The following is a 19,635-nucleotide window of genomic DNA, read 5'->3' on the forward strand; positions in this document are numbered from 1 at the left end:
CTAAAAAGTGAAGCTTCCACGGAAATCTTTCAATACTTCGAAGTCAACTCTGAACTAAAAGCTGAGAACTGATGCTCTTTCTGGTGTTATATATTTTTCTCCAAGCTGCCAAGAAAATTCCAGTGCCTTGGATTTCCCGAAATTGCTGGAAGGTATATACAGTTACAGTTACATATAGGAATCAGACCAAAGTGTCGTGAAAACCATCACCAGCTTATCTCGCTAATTTCGCAAGATAGCCGTTTGCATCAGTGTTAAATGAACTGCTCCTGTAATCTTATTCTTCCAGTGAAGCTTCTCATTTCTGAGGCACTTCACGTTGTACAAGACATAAACTACATTTTTACATATAATATCAGTAAAATTATGTACATATATACAAAATTCATAACGCTATGTTAGCTATTATATGTTTCAGTTATGTGTTGTCTATATTTTATATTTAATGAATTCTGTCATTTTTGTATTACGAACTATGAACTTACATTCAAAGTATTCTTTTCCAAGCAATCATTAGTTATCAGGAAATTCATTTTACATTAATTCCTATGGGGAAAATTGTCCTGGTTTACAGTATTTTTGGCAACGAAATTTAGGCAGAACTGAATTAAGTTTGTGAACAATGGTTCACTGTTAAAAAATTTTAAAACAAGTACATGATATCTTTATAGTTGCTCTGGTAGTGATTTAATTTTATTTTTTCTTATCAAAATATTAATTAATATTTCTGTTGATTAGATTGAAAACTTCAGTTTGGTACGATTTCTTCCACTAAATATCAAAAGTCACGAAAGTGTCGGAGAAATCTTGCTTACAATTGATAATGCAATACAGTATGGAGAAGAGCTTGATGTTAAAATTAAGGTAATGGATTTAGTTAGATAATTGATTTTCTTCTTTCCTGTTTAAGAAATTATCACAATATATTTATTTTTCAATTCATTTGCGGATATAATATAATATTGAAAACATATTCATATGCACAAAGTATATTATATATTATTAATTTTTGTATGGTCTTATATTGTATGTTTACAGTTAAAATAGTGCTTTAAAGTACTGGTTGACTTTTGATAAGTAGCAGTAAGGAAATGTTGGAATCTCGCTCTATACTAATAATATTCAAGTCATTTAATTGCATTAAAAATATATAGGAAGGACGAATGGAAATTTTTTAAGGATATTAGAAGCTTTTAAATTTTAGCAGGGCAGATTTATAAGCACAAAAGCTTCCATTAAAGAAACTGATTCTATATAGACATATATACACAAGTTGAATTACAATTCTTTCTTATTTTTATTCATAAATAGAATTTTCTTAAATAGCAAGGTGTAAGGTGTTAGCCGAGGTTTCTAATCCTCATTACCAGAGTGTACGTGGTAGAGCCTAATTATGTCAGGAAAAGTGCTATGACATAAGATACTGGACGTCCCTTGCATTAACACTCCATCCCACCCTTCTTCCCGTTATGAAATTCACAATTTTTAAATAAATTTTCCTCTGCTGTCAATTTATTAAGTATTTTAGTAATATTCTCAAAATGTTCTTATTCTTATTACATTCAAATTGTAGATTTTTTCATACAAACGAACATTAAATAAATTTTTGTTAATGGAATATCTCTAAAATATGCTTTCACTTGCAGATCATCATGGATAACAACTGATGCAGAAATAAAAGGATTCAGATAAAGGGACCATACAATTCGATACATAATTATACTTACTGATACGTTATTACACAATATTATACATAATGTATACTATAGAGATGAAATTCCTTAATATTAACATAATCCATTCTTTTAAATAGAGAAGTTGTTAAACGTAGAAAATGCCGTGGTTCACAAAACAAATATTTATTACTGAGATACGCAGAGACACACACAGAGTTACATGCAAAGAAATACAAGCAAGCAGAGATAAGCGGTTATAAAGGTCATATATATAACTTTAGAACAGATCATGGTTTAACAAATCATAAACAAGAGACAATAAATAACGAATAAAAAGTAACATAAACAATGGGATTAAGTTTCAGAATAATTCGGACCTGACTGAAAGCTAATGAATGTGTCGGACGTGACAGAAAGGTATACTTCCTTTTAACCAGTAAGAATGCGATTACAAATATCTCAACAGAAGCAAGTACCTTAATAAATTTTAATTTCAAGTTAGGCTTAACTTACCCGAGAATACTTCGAAATGGTAAAATTTTCTTGTGGTATCGGTTTTAACCATCTATGTAATGCATCTTGTTGCTTAGGAAATCTATATACTGACACTTTAAGACCGTCAGTATAATTTCCTCGGCATAACGGCACACAGCACTTTAAAGGCATAATAGAAATCGAAAAAAAATATTAAATTAAGAAGACTTGATTCACTAACGCGCCTTCTCACGACCAAGGACGAAATTCCCTTAACTTGCTAAGGCCATGTAAATGGCCTTGGTTTAGGGACGATCTTTCGTACCCCACTGAGAAGGCCAACAGTTTGTGACATCACTAAACTACGAGCCTTCAGTAAGGAGGCTTATATTTAAGGATTGTTACTGGTCACATGGCGAGAGTGACATTACAGCAGGGTTTCTTAAACTGTGGGTCGGCAAAAATTTTAGCAGTTTTGATATTTCTTTAACTTATTATAATAATTTTACAATTATCATATATTTTTACACAATGTATCTGAATATAGGTAAGGACAATACAGAGAAAGAAAAAAAATACAAAAACGTTTCGATGCATTCTTTTTATAATATAAATATTCATTTTACTTGCTTTGCACGCGACACTGTCATTTCGTCTGTTACTTATTTAAAATTTTTGCATTGTTCTATGTCTTAAAATTAGAAATTAAAGTTAATGACCTAAAACTGCAATAGTATAATACAGTACAAGTGAAAAAAATTGACAGTTTCACTCACGCACGTGTCAGATTTGCACAATACTTACGGGGTCCTGGGGGTCGTGAAAAAATCTCAGTGATAAAAAGGGGTCACGATTGAAAAAATTTTAAGAAACCCTGCATTAGAGCAATGCAGGACAGTCAATTCCGAATGGTACATGACCATTTGTTTCCAAAAGTCATCAGAGAAATTTGAAAAAAAAGCAGAAGAGGCAAGCGAATCATTCTTCATTATGACATTGCGAGCTCTTGCACACTGGCTCAAACACAAATCACCCTAAAATGACAAAATGTTCTGAAGAAGTTATGGTTAAAAATATCACACTTTCAATTTGAATCGTCTGCAGTCACCTAGCAACACTTACTGTTGCCAAGTCCAGAAATATAAATAGCATTTAATATATACATATAAAAGGAATTTTTTATATTATACACTAATTATTTTATTTAATATAAGTAATTTATTTTAAATAATATACTTAAGCATGCCTTCTATTTATTCTTTTATTTAATACAATTTTTTAGAAATGTTTTTAAAAACAAATGTTCCAGAAAACTCATTTTTTACAGACTCTGTTTGGCCATAATTTAGTATTTGCTGCTAATAATGCCTCAAACATCAGTTGTAGCTTTTTTTTATGGAAGGTTAAAAAACAGTAAGCATATTAATTATTTTACAATGAAAAACAGCCAATCTGACATAATAGAAGTTAAAAAAAACCCAGCCAAATAGTTAACTTGCTGGTTCTTGCATATGCACAGATTGATACCTGTTTGTTTCTTGCCATTGCAGAAATGTACCAAATATAATATATTAAGATGAAGTCAACTCTTTCTAAAGTTTTAAAGATTTTTTTTTTTTTTTTTTTTTTTTTTTGACACTTAAGGCATTGAGCAAATAAAATGGCCAGCAAAATCTGTTGATTTGAAATCAGTTGATGCCTTATGAAATATTCGTGGAAGAACTATTGCATGGCAAAACTTAAGAGATTTCAATGCTTCAATTTGCATTGAAATTTTGAAAATGATTTGATTTTGGGCAAGGAATAGTAGAACTTCCTTGCCCAAAATCAAAACTGTATTAAAAGCATAGAATTGCATTATGTGCACAAATTAGAGTGGGGTCACATTTCTTATTAATGTCAAAAAGTCTGCATTTGCATTCAAGGTATTTACTTTTTTCAAAAATTTTACAGGCACGTATTTCAAACTTTCTCATGTACTATAAACGCATTTCATATGCCTTTGTGTGTCATATTTCATTTTTTTCAAGCATTCTATCTGTGCATGTAAAGGCAATTAGCATCAGTTATTAACTTAATTTTTGATGTTATTTGTTAAAATGTATATCATAAATATTTAAATGTTTATAAATTATGAGGCCCTTTTTCTCTTAAAATTTCATTTTTTATTTTATTTATTTTTTTTTATTTTTATTTTTTTTTCCAGTACCCAGAAGAAGAAGAAAATATGGATGATACATAATGTTCAATACATTCATAAATGTGTATATATATATTTTCAATAAATTTAATTTTATACATACTTTTTAATAGAATTTGCACTACTTGTTGCTTATTTTTAACCTTTTACTTGCTGCACTATGATCAAGGAATAAAAGACGCAACTAATTCATCAAATTCACATTAGAATACACTCATAAAGACTATAAAACAAAAAAAAAATTCTGTCTTTGATTTCCACAATGTTCCATTTTTGGAACATTTGCAGGTAGCACTCTTTTTCTCATTTTTTTCATTTCATTAAAACAGAATGCTGTATGATGAATTTTTAAATTTTTATGCTGTAATATTGGTTTACTGAACAATTTGATGTGAAATTACTAAAATTTAAGTAAAACTTATTAAAATATGTACATAATTTTTAATTAGCATAATATTTTATAAGACATGCAATACAACGAGTATGAAGAAACAATAAAAACAATTTTATACTTATATAGCTGTGACTAACAGTATACATAATATGAATAAATGTGATTTTAAAAATGTAAAATACCTTACCAATTAAAAAAAAAAAAAAAATATTTAATCCTTTAAGAAGGCGCATGGAATTTTAACCAGTATCATGAAAAATATAAAACATAAGGATAACCATTTGCTAAGCAGAGCATCCAAACTTTGAAATCAAAGTGAATTGGTTTTCCATGTATGGACATCTTTACAGAATGATGTCCATCATACGGAACCATGAATTCATTGATACTCAAAAATTTTCATGTAAAAATCCGAAGTGATGAAAATTTTTTCCAATCTCTTCATAAAAGAGAGAGATTTTCCCTAACTTAACACCTGGTTCCAATTTACTATTATCAACAATATGGAAATACTTTTTTTAATACCCGATATTTATTTCTGGGCATTATAATGCTAACAATTGGGATATGCAAATCTACCTGAGAGCTCCAATATGAATTCTCATCAGTTACTGAGTGGTAGCCATTAAATAACAGCAATCCAAGAAACTGCAGAATGTCGTTTGCATCAACATTCAAACTCTTTTTTGTAGGGCATACAGTTTTGTAAGTTCTGCTAAATGTCTAAGTAATCAGATGGCAGAAATTTATAAAAATTTCCAGTTGGAGTCAAATTATGTAATTCAAGAAAAGTTTCAATAATATGATCAGTAGGTAAGGTATTTAAAGTTCTCTGAAATTTGCCATATTTTTTCCAATTAGGCTGTTTTCGTCATTTTTTTGCAGTCTTCTTTTTTATTCTCGATTTTGCTTTGACTTTAGAAGTGGAAGGAGTGTCTAGTTCTTCATCAGATACTTGACGTATGTGTAAACACTTCTATTTGCCTGCACATGTCTCCAGGTGTTGTTGGCTTAAAACTAGTATTGTTTATTTCTTCCTCTTCAGTAATGCACCCGCTTTCATCGGGAGGGGGGGGGTAATTGACAAATATCTATGATCGACTTATTTGAATCATTAGATAAAGAATTAAAACATTCAATGGCTTCTTCTACAGTCAGAAATTTTTTTGGCTCTGTCATCTAATTTTTGCTTTTCAGTACACATGTCTACACAAATTCTTACTGAAATGGTCTCAAAAAGTCTCCAGAGCATAGGAATAATCAAACATGTGACTTGCTCCACTCCCTTTCTCATGTTTCCCTCTACATCGGAAGGACCTAATATTAACAAACACATCCTTTTGAAGCACACGTGGTCATTTCTAGCAAAGGAAACGAGCAGCTACTGGGGCTCAAAACAAGGAAATACAGCTGAAACCAGTTACCCCCCCCTTAGTGAGGGAGATGAGACCTTCCCTCCTTTCTTCAGAAATAAATTATACATTGTTTATGATATATGAGCACTTAATATATTTAAATCTAATAAAGAAAAATTTACATGTGATATTATTGATTTTGTATATCATTATATGCCAATGTTCCTTTTTTTGGAACGCTGCATTTTTATGCAATCTTGACAAAATATTTGTTATTATTTGAATTTATTTCATTAACTCATTAAACTTGTGCTTTGCAAGTACCATGGGGAAATTTTTGGATGAATTTGAATTTTTAGGAATTTTATAGAATTGTTTATCTTAAGTACTATAAAAGGTGTAAAAAAAGCCGATTTTTAGAAATTTTTATTTTTAAAATTTTTATTTTTAAATAATTTTTATAAATTTTTCAAAAAATTTTTTCATTTATAACCTATAAAATTTTTACCATCATCTTAAAGTAGACGTATTTCTAAGCATACCTGCAAAAAATTAGAGTTTTTTATTCAAAATTTTGTACGATATACACGAATTTCGCGTTTTGAAATTTGGCATCTTTTTTTTAGCAATAATAATGCCAAATGTGGTTTATAGATTTTGTTACAGTGAATTGCCACAGCTACTATTTTTTACTTTTAGATTTCAAATAAATTTTTAGGGAGAATTAATTATATGCAATTTGTTCCCTCAATGATGCATAATAAATATTTATTAATACTATGTTTTTTTTTTTTTTTTTTTTTTTTTTAATTTTATTTTATTTTAGATGATATTATTCAAATTTTTAACTTTTAAAAAATATTTGTAAGAATAAATTTTTATCTTCACCGTGTTATTGTCTGCTAGTTTACTTTAGCTTCGTTTAAATTGAATTAATTGAATTGTGAAGATGAAAGAATAAAATCAATTAGCTTTTACAATTAAAAGCACTTAGCTCATATGAGATTTCCACATGTTCAATGAAAGATCAAATATCATTATTATCTTATCTGAATGAGTAATTTTTTTTAATCGTGATAAGCTGAAATGTAGAATTTGGAATTAATGTTAATTTTTTCTATTCATAGCTTTTTAAAATCCATTCACTTTCAGCTTATCAGAACTCTACAATTTATATTTATTTTATAAAGTTTCTATTTCTTTAGATGATTCACACTTTTTATAATATTTTATTTTTTGCTGTACACACCTGTTTGTTAGTGATATACTTTTAAAAAGTGGCATACAAACCCAAAAGTGACTTAAAACATAACCTTAGAGATTAGCAGTCTAATGTTTCATAGAGTTTCACTTTCTATATCTGAGAAGGAGATTTTGCACGAAATATAACTGATCAAATCAAACTACAGGTTTTGGAATCAGAAATAGTGTTCCTAAAGTTCAGGTCAATGGAGTTTATTCATTACCTCAAAATACAGGTTCTATCATTTTGGGATCGAAAATGTTCTGTAAAAAATTCCATTCAATTCGCAATGTTTCTTTATGACATAATGCCTTTTATGTTTGATATATATGCAAAGATTTATCTTCAGATTTGAATCTGATTTATCACATGATATATTTAATACTTCTGAATACTTAAAATAACATGCCAAAATATTGTGTTGCCATTTACTACAGAAATGTTTAAGGACTGCAAAATTTACTAGAATGTAAGGTTTTTCTTTTCTTTCCTGTTTGTAGCAAATGTAGTAATTAAAAATTTTATGTTCAAAAATATTTTGTGACATTAAATGTATAATCTATTTCTAAACAAGCTGTTGCTTATGAAGTTGCTGAATGAGTGGCTGATACTATCATCCATATTTTTATAGAAACATAAGATTTACAATAATCATTTTTATAAAAGTCAAATTATGATATAAACATATAACCCTCTAGAGACCAAATTAATGGAAGTTCAGTGGTTATGTAGAAATGATCTGCAGCTACAGTCAAAAGTCGTTAATTCGGACACCCATAATCCGGAATGATCTATAATCCGGACCTCAAAGCTTCAAACTGTTTGCTCATGCATCTCGTTGACGCATGCACGCAAGACCTTTACGGCTGCGAATACGCGTTTAATGTATAACGGACGGTATAGGCTAAGCTAAAATTATCTAATTCAGTTAATGTTGCAGACTGCATTGTTCCTTAATCTTCGAATTGGATTCGGCTTATTATTTTTTGCAGACTGTCAGAGCAATTTTATAAAAGTAAGCTTGAACTTTCGATTATGTCAAATAGAATTTCTGATATATATTTACTAATATGTAAAGAAACTACAAAGCAAAAGTATGTTTCGAAGTCCATTGAACAAAAAGTGGAATTGCTGCAAAAAAAATGAATAAAGGCATATCCTTTGTTTATCTTTAATGCCGCGGCGCGCAATGTATTGGACGTTGATCTGTCAGCACTATCCTTATCTTCAGGGCAGATGTTTTTATTTTATTTGGCTTATACTTCCTTAGTAAATGTAGTATTTCATCTCGATGTACTCCGTCCTTGATATGATTTAAATCAAATTCCTCGTCATTATAATTCGCTTCCGATAGCGAAGAAAGTGACAGAGGTTATTGAAAACGAAAAAATTTCGATTGACAAATTAGTCGGTAGACACAGCAATTATAGGACTTGAACAGCGGAACTTTGTAACTGAACAAGAAATTATGTCTGTTTATAGAATTAAAGAGAATGTATTATCACGTAAAAAACGAAGCAACTTAAACAACTTACATTGAAAGAAATGTTTAATAAAGTAAACAAATAAATATTAAGCTTTTTTTTTTGTAAATTTTGATACCCTTTAGATCAAAATTGTTCTTTATTTCATAAATTACGGTTTCATTTTTATAATTTCTGCATGCCATCTTACCAGATTTAAACTGATGATCTATAATCCGGAATTCTCGAAGTCCCGACGAGTCCGGATTAACGACTTTTCACTGTACTTAATGTCTGGGTAGGTCAGCAGGTTATGTGGACAAGTAAGAATAATTATATAAACAATACCCAACATTCTGGATTCATTACCAAAGAGGGTACAATGTTTATTAAATGAATCTAAGAAGTTTTTAAACATAAAATATCAACTCATTTTTTATCCTAAAATGTATTTTTCTGCGTAGCGTATTTTCATTATATTCTTAAAATTCTAATTTAGAATGTAATTGTCAAGAACTGAATTCTAATTGTCAGTAATATAAGTGATTATTACGGTTATTAATAAATCCTTCTTATAAATTAATTGCTAATATTTCAAAAGTTGTCCTTTTCTATGCAAATATTTTTAATTTTATATTAATGAAGATTGCACAAGATCTTATTTATTTGCACTTCACTTCTTACCGTCAGCTCTAGTAGAAGTTACAAATCAATTATGTTTAATTAAGGAATGACCATCTAAGTTTAGAAACAGTGTATTGGTGCCGTAATGGCAATTTAGTTATTGGTGCCGTATCTTTCATGTTTCTCCTGATTGGCATGCTACAGGATTTTTAATAAGTGTTCGGCTTTTTCTAGTAACTTCACATGAAAATCGGGCTTAAACTAGGTTAGTTGGTTATTTGAACATAGAAAGGACATATTTGGTTAAGATGCTCTCATAGAGGACCTTTGTAAAGAGAACCTAGAGAACTACGAAAACCAACCATGCAGCCTGGGTTAGACTTCGCAACAAACAATTAGTATTTAAAAATCTTCAAATGCTAGGCCATTGGTGAGGCTCCAATTTAATATTTTTTTGTAAATATTTAAAATATTGTTGTATTCTTAGACACAAAAAGCAGAATTTAAGTTTTGTTGACTCGTTAGTAAACTACGAAGCCGTAGTGCAAATGAATATTCAATTTCTTTTGCAATAATTGTATTCACTTAATATTCTTGGAATATGTGCTAGAGAAGGAATGTTCTCGGAAGATTAAAGAAGTGTTTAAATCCAGTGATATTAAGTTTGTCTTACAAGCTCAGGCATCAAAACGATTCTGCTATTGCCCGATTTTGCTATTGATTCTGCCTATTGGCTTGTAAATGGCTGAGAATTAAGTAGATGACTTTTAATCTTATGTTATTCAGTCAGAAAATGTATTCCAGAGGTTTTGTATTGCATGACAATGCATCATTTCATTATTCAATAGCCAATCGGAGAACCGCTTCTGTTCCGAAAATAAGTACTTGTGCTCAATCGTCCTGCATGTTCTTCAAATTTGTCTTCTAGTATTTTTTTTTCCTTCCCCAAAACTAAATTTGCCTCTGAAAGGAAAATTTTTGACATTCAAGACACAAAAGGAGTATGACATCTACTTTTAGAGGCATGTCAAAAACAGATCTCTACAAGCCTTCTCTTCCATTACATGTTGTGCAATCAGACAGAAAGTGGCATCAGCGTAAATTCTATAATCTATTTTTATTACACTCTAATTACTTTATTAACCTACAGTGAATATATACTAAACCTTTTACTTAAGCGTCAGTAATTCGGAATTATTGTCGGAACTAGGATTTAGAAGATAAGTCAAATTGAAAATTTCGATAATCCAATAAATTCAAGGTCGAATTTTCAATATTTTATTTTCGGAGGGAGGGGAATTGTTTTCAGTTGTGGTCCATTATCCTAAGTATACTTGCATCGATTCTTTATTTTTTCCACTGAAGCGAAAATCTTACTCAGGGGGTTAACGCATAACTTCAAATTAAAATTTAATAATATGCAGGGTGGTTATAATTAAAGTTCCACTTTGAAATGGTCATAAAAGAAAAACTACTGGACCAAATGGTTATCAAACTTGATAATCGTGTAAATGAGGTCATGGGAATTTATTTTTCGCGAAAAAAAGAAAGTTCAAAGCCTCACCACCATGGGGAGAAATGGCGCTGTATGCAATATCGTTAAACGAAATAAGGGTCAAAATCTAACTTAACCTTTTGTTACACGGTGTTTCAAAATATTCTAAGATTTCTATAAGTCGACATCAATCACTTTAATATGTACAATATTTACAGATCATCAATCATAGCATTCGGTGGTTCGGTTATAAAACAAATCTATGTGCTTTCGCAATCGAAAACTTTCAAATAGGAACCGAAGTGTTCCTAATCAACTAGTGTGCGAAACATCAAACATCGATTTCTCGAGCTGCCGGTGGAGAGTCTCAGGAAATTTACAGGCACGTCGCGAGTTAAACGCGACGCTAGCGCCATCTATCAATTACTCAAAATAATTTCCACACACTCCCCACCTGAACTCTGTCAAGAGTTCACATTAATCTAGCAACAATCAAATTTATATCAATAAGTGGTTTAACATATAATTATAAAACAATTAATAAATATATTAAATGAATAGAAAATGTATTCAGACTATAATCATTATACTAAATTCTAAAAAAGGTATGTTAACATCAAATAGAATTTGACACTACTTCAGTAACTCTAAAATATTCTTAATCTAATCATATGAAATTAAACTAGCGAGATAAACAATTGCATAAAAAACAAATTCATATTACTAAACAATAAAAAAAAAAGGTTTTTAAAGTTCTAAAGGATATAATAATTGAAATGGTCGTTTTATTATTGTTCCATCAGCAGTTTTAGTTCACAAGAACGAACTTTGTTATCACGACCACGAAAAACGTTTATCACTCTACAACAGTTCCACAAAAGTTTGCACTTGTTGCCTTCGATTAATACAAGATCATCATAAAGGTTAGGATTTTTAATTGATGAGCCATCCGAAGTTCGGTCAAATATTGTTTTTTCCATTTAGTCCACAATTGTCTGACCAATAAATCTTGGTAAATCTTTCTTTTGATTAGAAAGGACTTGGTAGAGCCATTTTTAACAATGGAGTTAAAGTTAATAGGTAATGTAGAATCCTTGTTTCCGAAAATCAAAAAATTGACTGGCTTCAGTGACTGTCTTCAGGACGAGAATTCAAAACAGCTTCCACTTGTGCTAAAACCGTTGACAATTCTTCAAACCTTAGTAAAGCTTTACTGAGAATTTTTCTTAAGCACTCTTTCACTGATTTTACTAATCTCTCGTAGAAGCCCCGCCCCCACCAAGCCCCTGGTTCTATTATAAACTTTCAACTGATTCTTTCATTCGACAGAAAATCTTGAAATTTCTCATTCGACAATAGTTTAGAGAAATGTTCGAGTTCCTTTTTTCCCTTTTTAAAAGTTTTTGGATTGTCCGAATAAATTACTCGAAAATTGCCTTTCCTAGATGTGAATCTTTTGAATGCCATGAAGAAAGATTCCGTAGAGAGATTCAGTACAAGTTCTAGATGTATGGCTCTAGTGATAGCGCTAGTAAATAATGTTATATAGGCTTTTTGACTTCCTTCGATGTTTTTTACGTAAATCGGTCCAGCAAAATCGATGCCAGACACGCATAATGGTGGTGTCTCATTGATTCTATCTTCTGGAAGTTGAGAAGTGGTCTGGTCAGCAGACTTCGAATATCTTTTACAAATAAGACACTTGTTTATTATTTTCTTGACAAACTGACGTCCTTTTGGGATACAAAAGCGACTTCGAATTTCAGCTAAGGTCGTTGCTACTCCTCCATGCATCATTTTAACATGTGCACTTTCTACTATCAAATTCGTTAGCCACGAGTCTCTTGAAAGAATTGCTGAATGTTTTCCATCATGTGACAAACTAGAATCTTCTAATCTTCCACCTGCTCTCAGTATCCCGTTTTGGTCTAAAAATGGATTAAGAAGATATAACGATGACTTCTTTTCGACTTTATTCGTTCACTTCAGAGACTCGATTTCTTTGGGAGAAAAACATTCTTGTTCATATCGTATCAGGACTTGTATTCCTCTTTACTTGCCTTGGAAACATGAACTGTCCTGACTCGGAACAGGGAGCTTACTCAAGCTATGTTCAATAAATTGTGAAGTAGACAATACACACAGGAAGGGTATACGAAACCCATTATTTTTCTATCTTTACAGAGATTTCCGGAACTTCGGAATACAGAGACCAACCACTTGTGGTCTGAACGTAAGAATATAAAACTACTAACTAAAACTCTAACTAAAACTAACTTTGGATTAATATACAAATGCCTAACTTTAAGATTGGGCGTTATTTAACAAAATCCGTACGTAGTACAGAGAGCTGCTAAAACTACGATACGTTTGAATTTATCAAGAGGACTAAACCTCTGGCCTTGAAGGCAACCAGCAACCGAGTAAAAACTACTATGGCAAGCGGCCTGCTTCTAATAACTCCTTCCTCTCTCTTGCTTGGCAAAAAGCCACAACTTAAGTACTTGGCGTTAACAAGACACATTTGCATAAATAAGTTAAAGCTTTTAATTCTGGCCGGAAGTAGAAAATAAGAAGTGATAGTAAAGATTTAAAATAAAATAAACGTTAGTGGTTGATCTTTACATTATGGTAACTTGGCGAAAATTTGGCAACCAACTCTCCTACAGCAACCCTCTATTTTTTTCCCCGCCGCCATTTTGTCTTCACGAAGTAAAGACATGTTTCTTTTCTTTTTATCTACTGAACACTTCTTCCAACAATCTACTAGCCGAATTACACTTATGCTAGAAATTTTATCAAACAAAACTGCTTAATCATGACAAATATTCACTGCAAAATTGGGGAAAAGTGCACAATACCATACTCCTTACGCGTTTTTCAAAATAACACATACACATAAACCATGTACACGCCGACTTATTTTTACTTAAAAAAACATCCCAGAATTGCACAAAAATGGCATTGCGCACACTCTTCACTATATCCATGTACACTGCTTTTTTGTCATAAATTAGAAAAATTTTCGCGAAAATGCATGAAAATTTTGTGAATCTTTAAATCCGGTAAAAAGAACTATAAAATAAATAAAATATCCAAAAACTTTTACCTCTAAATTATCTATTATATTATAAACGTCACCAACGAATTCATACTGCAAACATTGCAAATGGTTACAAATACTTAGTGTCAAATATTTAAATTACTTCCATGCACGTTTACTTCAACTTAAACGTATACCAAATTCCTACAAACATAAAATTCACAAAATAACTATCATTTAATTAAAATATCACTAAACCATGTACACGTCGACTTATTTTTACTTAAAAAAACATCCCAGAATTGCACAAAAATGGCATTGCGCACACTCTTCACTATATCCATGTACACTGCTTTTTTCTCATAAATTAGAAAAATTTCACGAAAATACATGACAATTTTCTCAATCTTTAAACCCAGTAGAAAGAACATATATGAAATTACCTGATCGCGAAAAAGTATTTACCCTTAACAAATATGAACATTTCCACATATAAAATAAATAAAATATCCAAAAACTTTTACCTCTAAATCATCTATTATATTATAAACGTCACCAACGAATTCATACCGCAACCATTACAAATACTTAGTGTCAGATATTTAAATTATTTCCATGCACGTTTACTTCAACTGAAACGTATACCAAATTCCTACAAACATAAAATTCACAAAATAACTATCATTTAATTAAAATATAATTAAATTCAAAAACACTACTTAAAATATAAATGAGCACATACATTAAATTAATAAAAATTACCTTACAATCCTAATTACTTTAAACTAAATCATTGCTAATAACAATTTTCCCAATAATACCAAATTCCTTTACTTCCACCTTACATTTAGAACAATGCATAAAAATAATATCCTCAAATAATTAAAAATACTAACTTATCTCATCTTCTTCAGAATCTTGATTACGTGTCCGATAAACTTTTCTTTAGTTACGGCCATGGGATCCAAAAATTCACGAACACTGTTTCACACAACACAGAATAAACCAAATACAAAATTTCCAGATTTTTTCCCGATTTCCCCCCTTTTCCGATTAAAGAACCGTAATTCGTCCATTAATATCACATGACATATCCCATGATCTCTCATTTCCCTCACACAAAATAATGCGTAATCGGAACTGAGTACTCCTCACATTATTACCAAAGTCCCAGGTACAGTCCTTTATCGCCTCCAAAATGTCGCCAAACTACCAGTTACCATATTCTAAAGATCAACCACGTTAGTAAAACTTCGAATCCTTACATACTTCCCGCCAGAGTTAATTAGTTTGAAACTGAGGTCTAAAACGACCTTGTTGAAAACTTTTAGCTCTAGAATCTAACGCGAGGCCAATCTTTTAAAAACATTTCTCACTAGAAACTAGAAATTAAAAAGTCGTTTTTACATTATCAACTCCATGCACAAGTAATTTTCATCTGTACTGCATCTATAAACAGGAGTTTCTTAGTTGAAATCTGGTTCCTTCCAGAGACCTGGAAGGAAAACTAGTTTAATGAAATGTTACACAATCAAATGGCAAGTAACATGAATATTTATATTTCTCTTTTAAAATTCGTATTTCATTCATGACGTTATTTAATTATCTCCTCGTGCTCTCTGACATGTGTTGTAAAGAAAAACACCAAACACGAGCGTGTCTATGTACAAGTGTTCAACACTACCGCCTGCAATCAAAACACTAACGTGTTAAAATTCAACATAACAAGACCTCAGAACAGACATTATATTCATCTCTAAACCCTGAGGTACTATTCTGAAAAGTGGCTATCAGAGAGCGTAACTACATTCATTCAACCTTTAACACATATTCACAATAATTTGCTCTTTTTACAGTCACACGAATAAGTTAAAATCTTTGGCATTACTCTAATATTTTCACTTTTAACATATCACAATATTTCTTAACTTTTAAGATAACAGTTCACATTGTATATAAGGACATATCAACATGCCGTTAATTTTACGCATTTTAAAACATACATTAGTAGTACATTGTTAACTTCTATTCTTTTCCAAGCAAGTGCCAATTCTTCTACATTGAAATACTACATTTCAAAAGTCTTTCAGATTAAAACTTCTTTCTTGCCAGAATCTTTTAAATAAAATTTTATACAATAATTTTTACAATTTTCTTAAGGTACCTTTCTCAAAGATTATCAATGCTTTTACAATATTCAAATATTTACACATTCCAATTATACATTAATTTTAGTTTTACTCGCGAGTAATTGAAAAACATAATACCAAAATAGGTAACAACTCATTTCTCGCCTTTTTGGCCATAAAGGTAGGCCTCACATGAGGTAAAACGTCTTGAATTCTGCCACTTGCAGTAAAAATGAAAAATTAACTTAAAAGTTTCAAAGTAACATAAAGTTTTACTTATCTTTGTGATATTCAGACATTCTTTTTTCTGCGCAATCCTGAAAAGTAGCGAAGACTACCGTCTGGTTTATCTTCCTTCTTGTGCGGGTTCGCCCTTCGGTTCCTTCCTCCATGAGCTTTCTTTTTCTTTCAGTGCGCTCACCCTTGAAGACCTTCTTTTTAGCATCTGCCTGTGGTCTCGGCCGTTTGATGGCAGCTGGTCTTGGCGGATCCGGGACAACTGTCTCTCGTTGTTGCCTGGATCTCGTTGCTGGCTGTTCAAATTTTCCTTGCTTCTTTGCATCTGCAGCTGGTCTTCCTTCATCAATTCGTCGACATTTTCTGCGTAGACTCCTATCCGATGGGTAGATCTTCCGTTTTGGAGCCGTGTTATAGTTGCTGTCATTTCTCCTGGCTCTCTTTGCATTAGTCGTACTTCTCCCTTCTTCATTCTGGGGGTGGTCGTGCCCTCTCTTTTCTGGTCGGTCGAACGGCTTCTTTTTCTTGTTACCTTCAGTTTTCCAACGGGGGAACTTTCTTTTCAATTGCTCCTGTCTACTAATGGCTTGCCCTTGTGATTGTCGTCGTTCCACCTTTTGGAGACTGTGCCTGCCGTGCCGGATCCTGCAAAAGATCTTGAAATATTGGCATTTTATTACGATTATAAAATGGTTTTATCTGGTCAACGTTTGCGGTGCAGGTTTCACCATTCCTGGCTTTTAACACCACTACAGCCTGAGTTACTTTTTCTATGACATATGGTCCTTCAAATCGTGGATAAAATTTGGCAGTTTTATCTTCTGGTGCTGAAGAAAGTGAATGCTTAATTTTTAACACTTCAACCCCTACTTTATAAGTTACTCCCCGTCGTTTCATATCATAATAGAGCTTCTGTTTTCTTAGTGCTACTTCAGTGTTCTTTTTTGCTTCTTTAATTAATTTTTCTATATCGCCCATTTTAAATTCTGGGGCTCTTTGTTGAACATAAAATAATTTATTTAACGGCGTTATAATCTTTCTGCCTAAAAATAAATCAGCAGGAGTTTTGCCCGTCGTATCATGTTTTGCGGTCCTAAGGGCGAATCTCCTGTATCGATACTATGGTTAGTAACTTGAGTTCATTCATTGACGTAGTTATCCCAGCTTTTATGAAAATTTTTAACATAACTACGGATAATTTTCACTATATTTCTATTGACACGTTCCGCTATATTTGATTGCGGCCGATACGGAACCATTTTTAAATGACGTATGCCCAGTTTTTGGCACATGTCTTCAAATATATTACTTACAAATTGAGGACCATTATCCGATATAACTTTTAGGGGCGCCCCGTATTTAAAAATATATTTATTTAAAATAGAATCAGTAACTAATTTCGCGGAGGCTCGTTTTAAGGGAACAATTTCGGTCCACTTACTAAAATGATCAACCATAACAAGGAGATACCGACTTTTATTTATCTGACTTTTTGGGAAAGGGCCCAATAAATCGATACCAATTATTTCATTTGGAAATTCCAATTTAATGCTATTTAGAAACCTGGCCGGGCGGAAATTTATATAATTAACTGCTTGACATGTTGGGCAGGACTGGACATACGCCCTTGTTAACTTTTGCAGTTCAGGAAAATACACTGCTTCGCGTACGCGTTGGATAGTTTTTCGAATACCAGCATGAGAAGCTAAAGGGCTGTCGTGTAACTCCTGCAGGATATTTAATCTAAGACTAGCTGGGATAACAGATCGAAATTCGTTGTTGGAATTTGTAGTTTTTGTATAAAATAATAGACCATCTATTAGTTCGTAATGGGCCGCCCTATTTCTTATCGCCACAATATCTTGGTGGCTAAAATTTTCAGGATCCTTTAAATACTCATACATGTTTCTAAATTCAGGATCCTTACCCAGTTCGGTTATTACAGTTTCTCGGGAATTTATTGTACATGCTGTGAGCATTGCCACCTTTACAGTATTACCTTCTTCATCTATTTTTATTCTGGATAGGGCATCTGCTACGATATTTTCCTTTCCGGGGGTGTGCTTGATTACCAGATTATACTCTTGTAACTCGAGTGCCCATCTTATTAACCTTGGGGATAAGTTTTTCCCTGAGTACAATCTAGTTACCCCCGCATGATCAGAGTACACTGTTATTGGCGCCCTTCCAAAATAGACTCGGAACTTTTGCACTGCTAACAGAACTGCAAGTGCCTCTCTCTCGGTCGCGGAATAATTTCTTTGTGTTTGATTTAAAGTTCGACTAAAAAATGCCACGGGCTGGTGATTTTGCGAAAGTACCGCTCCTACCGCATAATCCGAAGCATCCGCTGAAATTTCTAAATTCTCATCCTTTTCAGGAAATTTCAACACAGGGGCTTGCGTTAATGCTTGCTTTAATTTTTCGAAAGCACTATTGGCTTAGGCCGTCCACGAAAATCTTGCCTTTTTCCTTTTTAATTTTAACAATGGTTCAGCAATAGCTGCAAAATCTTTTATAAAGGACCTATAATATGAACAAAGTCCTAGAAAAGAAGAGAGCTTCTTCGCCGTATTTGGCGGCGGATACTTTTGCACAGCGATTATTTTTGATTCGTCTGTCTCGATTCCTTTCTGAGATATTTTGTAACCTAAGTATTTTAATTCAGGGGCTGCAAATTTGCACTTTTCGACATTAACTTTTAGACCGGCCTCATTTAATAATGAAAACACCTGTCTTAAATCCTGTACATGTTGGTCCAGATTATCACTAGTAATAATGATATCGTCTAAATAGATAAATGTGGACTTTCCAAGAACAGGCCTTAGCACAATGTCCATACATCGCTGAAATGTTGCCGGTGCCCCTGAAAGGCCAAACGGCATACGCCAGAATGCATAAGTGCCAGACTTGGTTATAAAAGCAGTCTGAGGCACATCTTTAGGTTTAACACCTATTTGAAAATAACCAGTCGTTAAGTCTAACGTAGTCATATATTTCGTAGAAGTTATGTTCCTTAAAATTTCTTCAATAATAGGTAACGGATATACCGGATATTTAGTCATGGAGTTTAATTTACGACAGTCAATTGCAAAACGCCACCTTTTCGGATGTGTTACGGGATAGTCATTATTTTTCTTACATAACACAACCGGGCTAGCATAACTATTTGAGATGGGCGTTATGATCTTTTTACGTAACATATCTCGAATGTGCCACTCTATAATTTTTTCTTTATTCTTATCATACCGATAGGGTTTGTGGCGAACTGGCAGTGAATCTCCTGTGTCGATACTATGGTT

The 19,635-nt window shown here is 32.1% G+C and overlaps 1 protein-coding gene across 2 annotated transcripts in view; it reads left to right on the plus strand.

Annotated features, from left to right (window-relative positions):
* LOC118205715 (GPN-loop GTPase 3) overlaps nt 1-4,452 on the plus strand; it is a 43,327-nt gene extending 38,875 nt beyond the window's left edge. For both annotated transcript variants that reach the window (XM_085818503.1, XM_085818494.1), the window contains 2 exons: nt 739-864; nt 4,357-4,452. In XM_085818503.1, coding sequence (XP_085674629.1) covers nt 739-864; nt 4,357-4,392 — 162 coding nt within the window. In that variant the 3' untranslated portion in view covers nt 4,393-4,452. The remainder of the gene's footprint in view (nt 1-738; nt 865-4,356) is intronic.
* The last annotated feature ends 15,183 nt before the right edge of the window (nt 4,453-19,635 follow it).

The sequence above is a fragment of the Stegodyphus dumicola genome, chromosome 1, assembly GCF_044657685.1.
Source record: "Stegodyphus dumicola isolate Sdum_Otavi_A_Nest chromosome 1, ASM4465768v1".
Lineage (NCBI taxonomy): Eukaryota > Metazoa > Arthropoda > Arachnida > Araneae > Eresidae > Stegodyphus > Stegodyphus dumicola.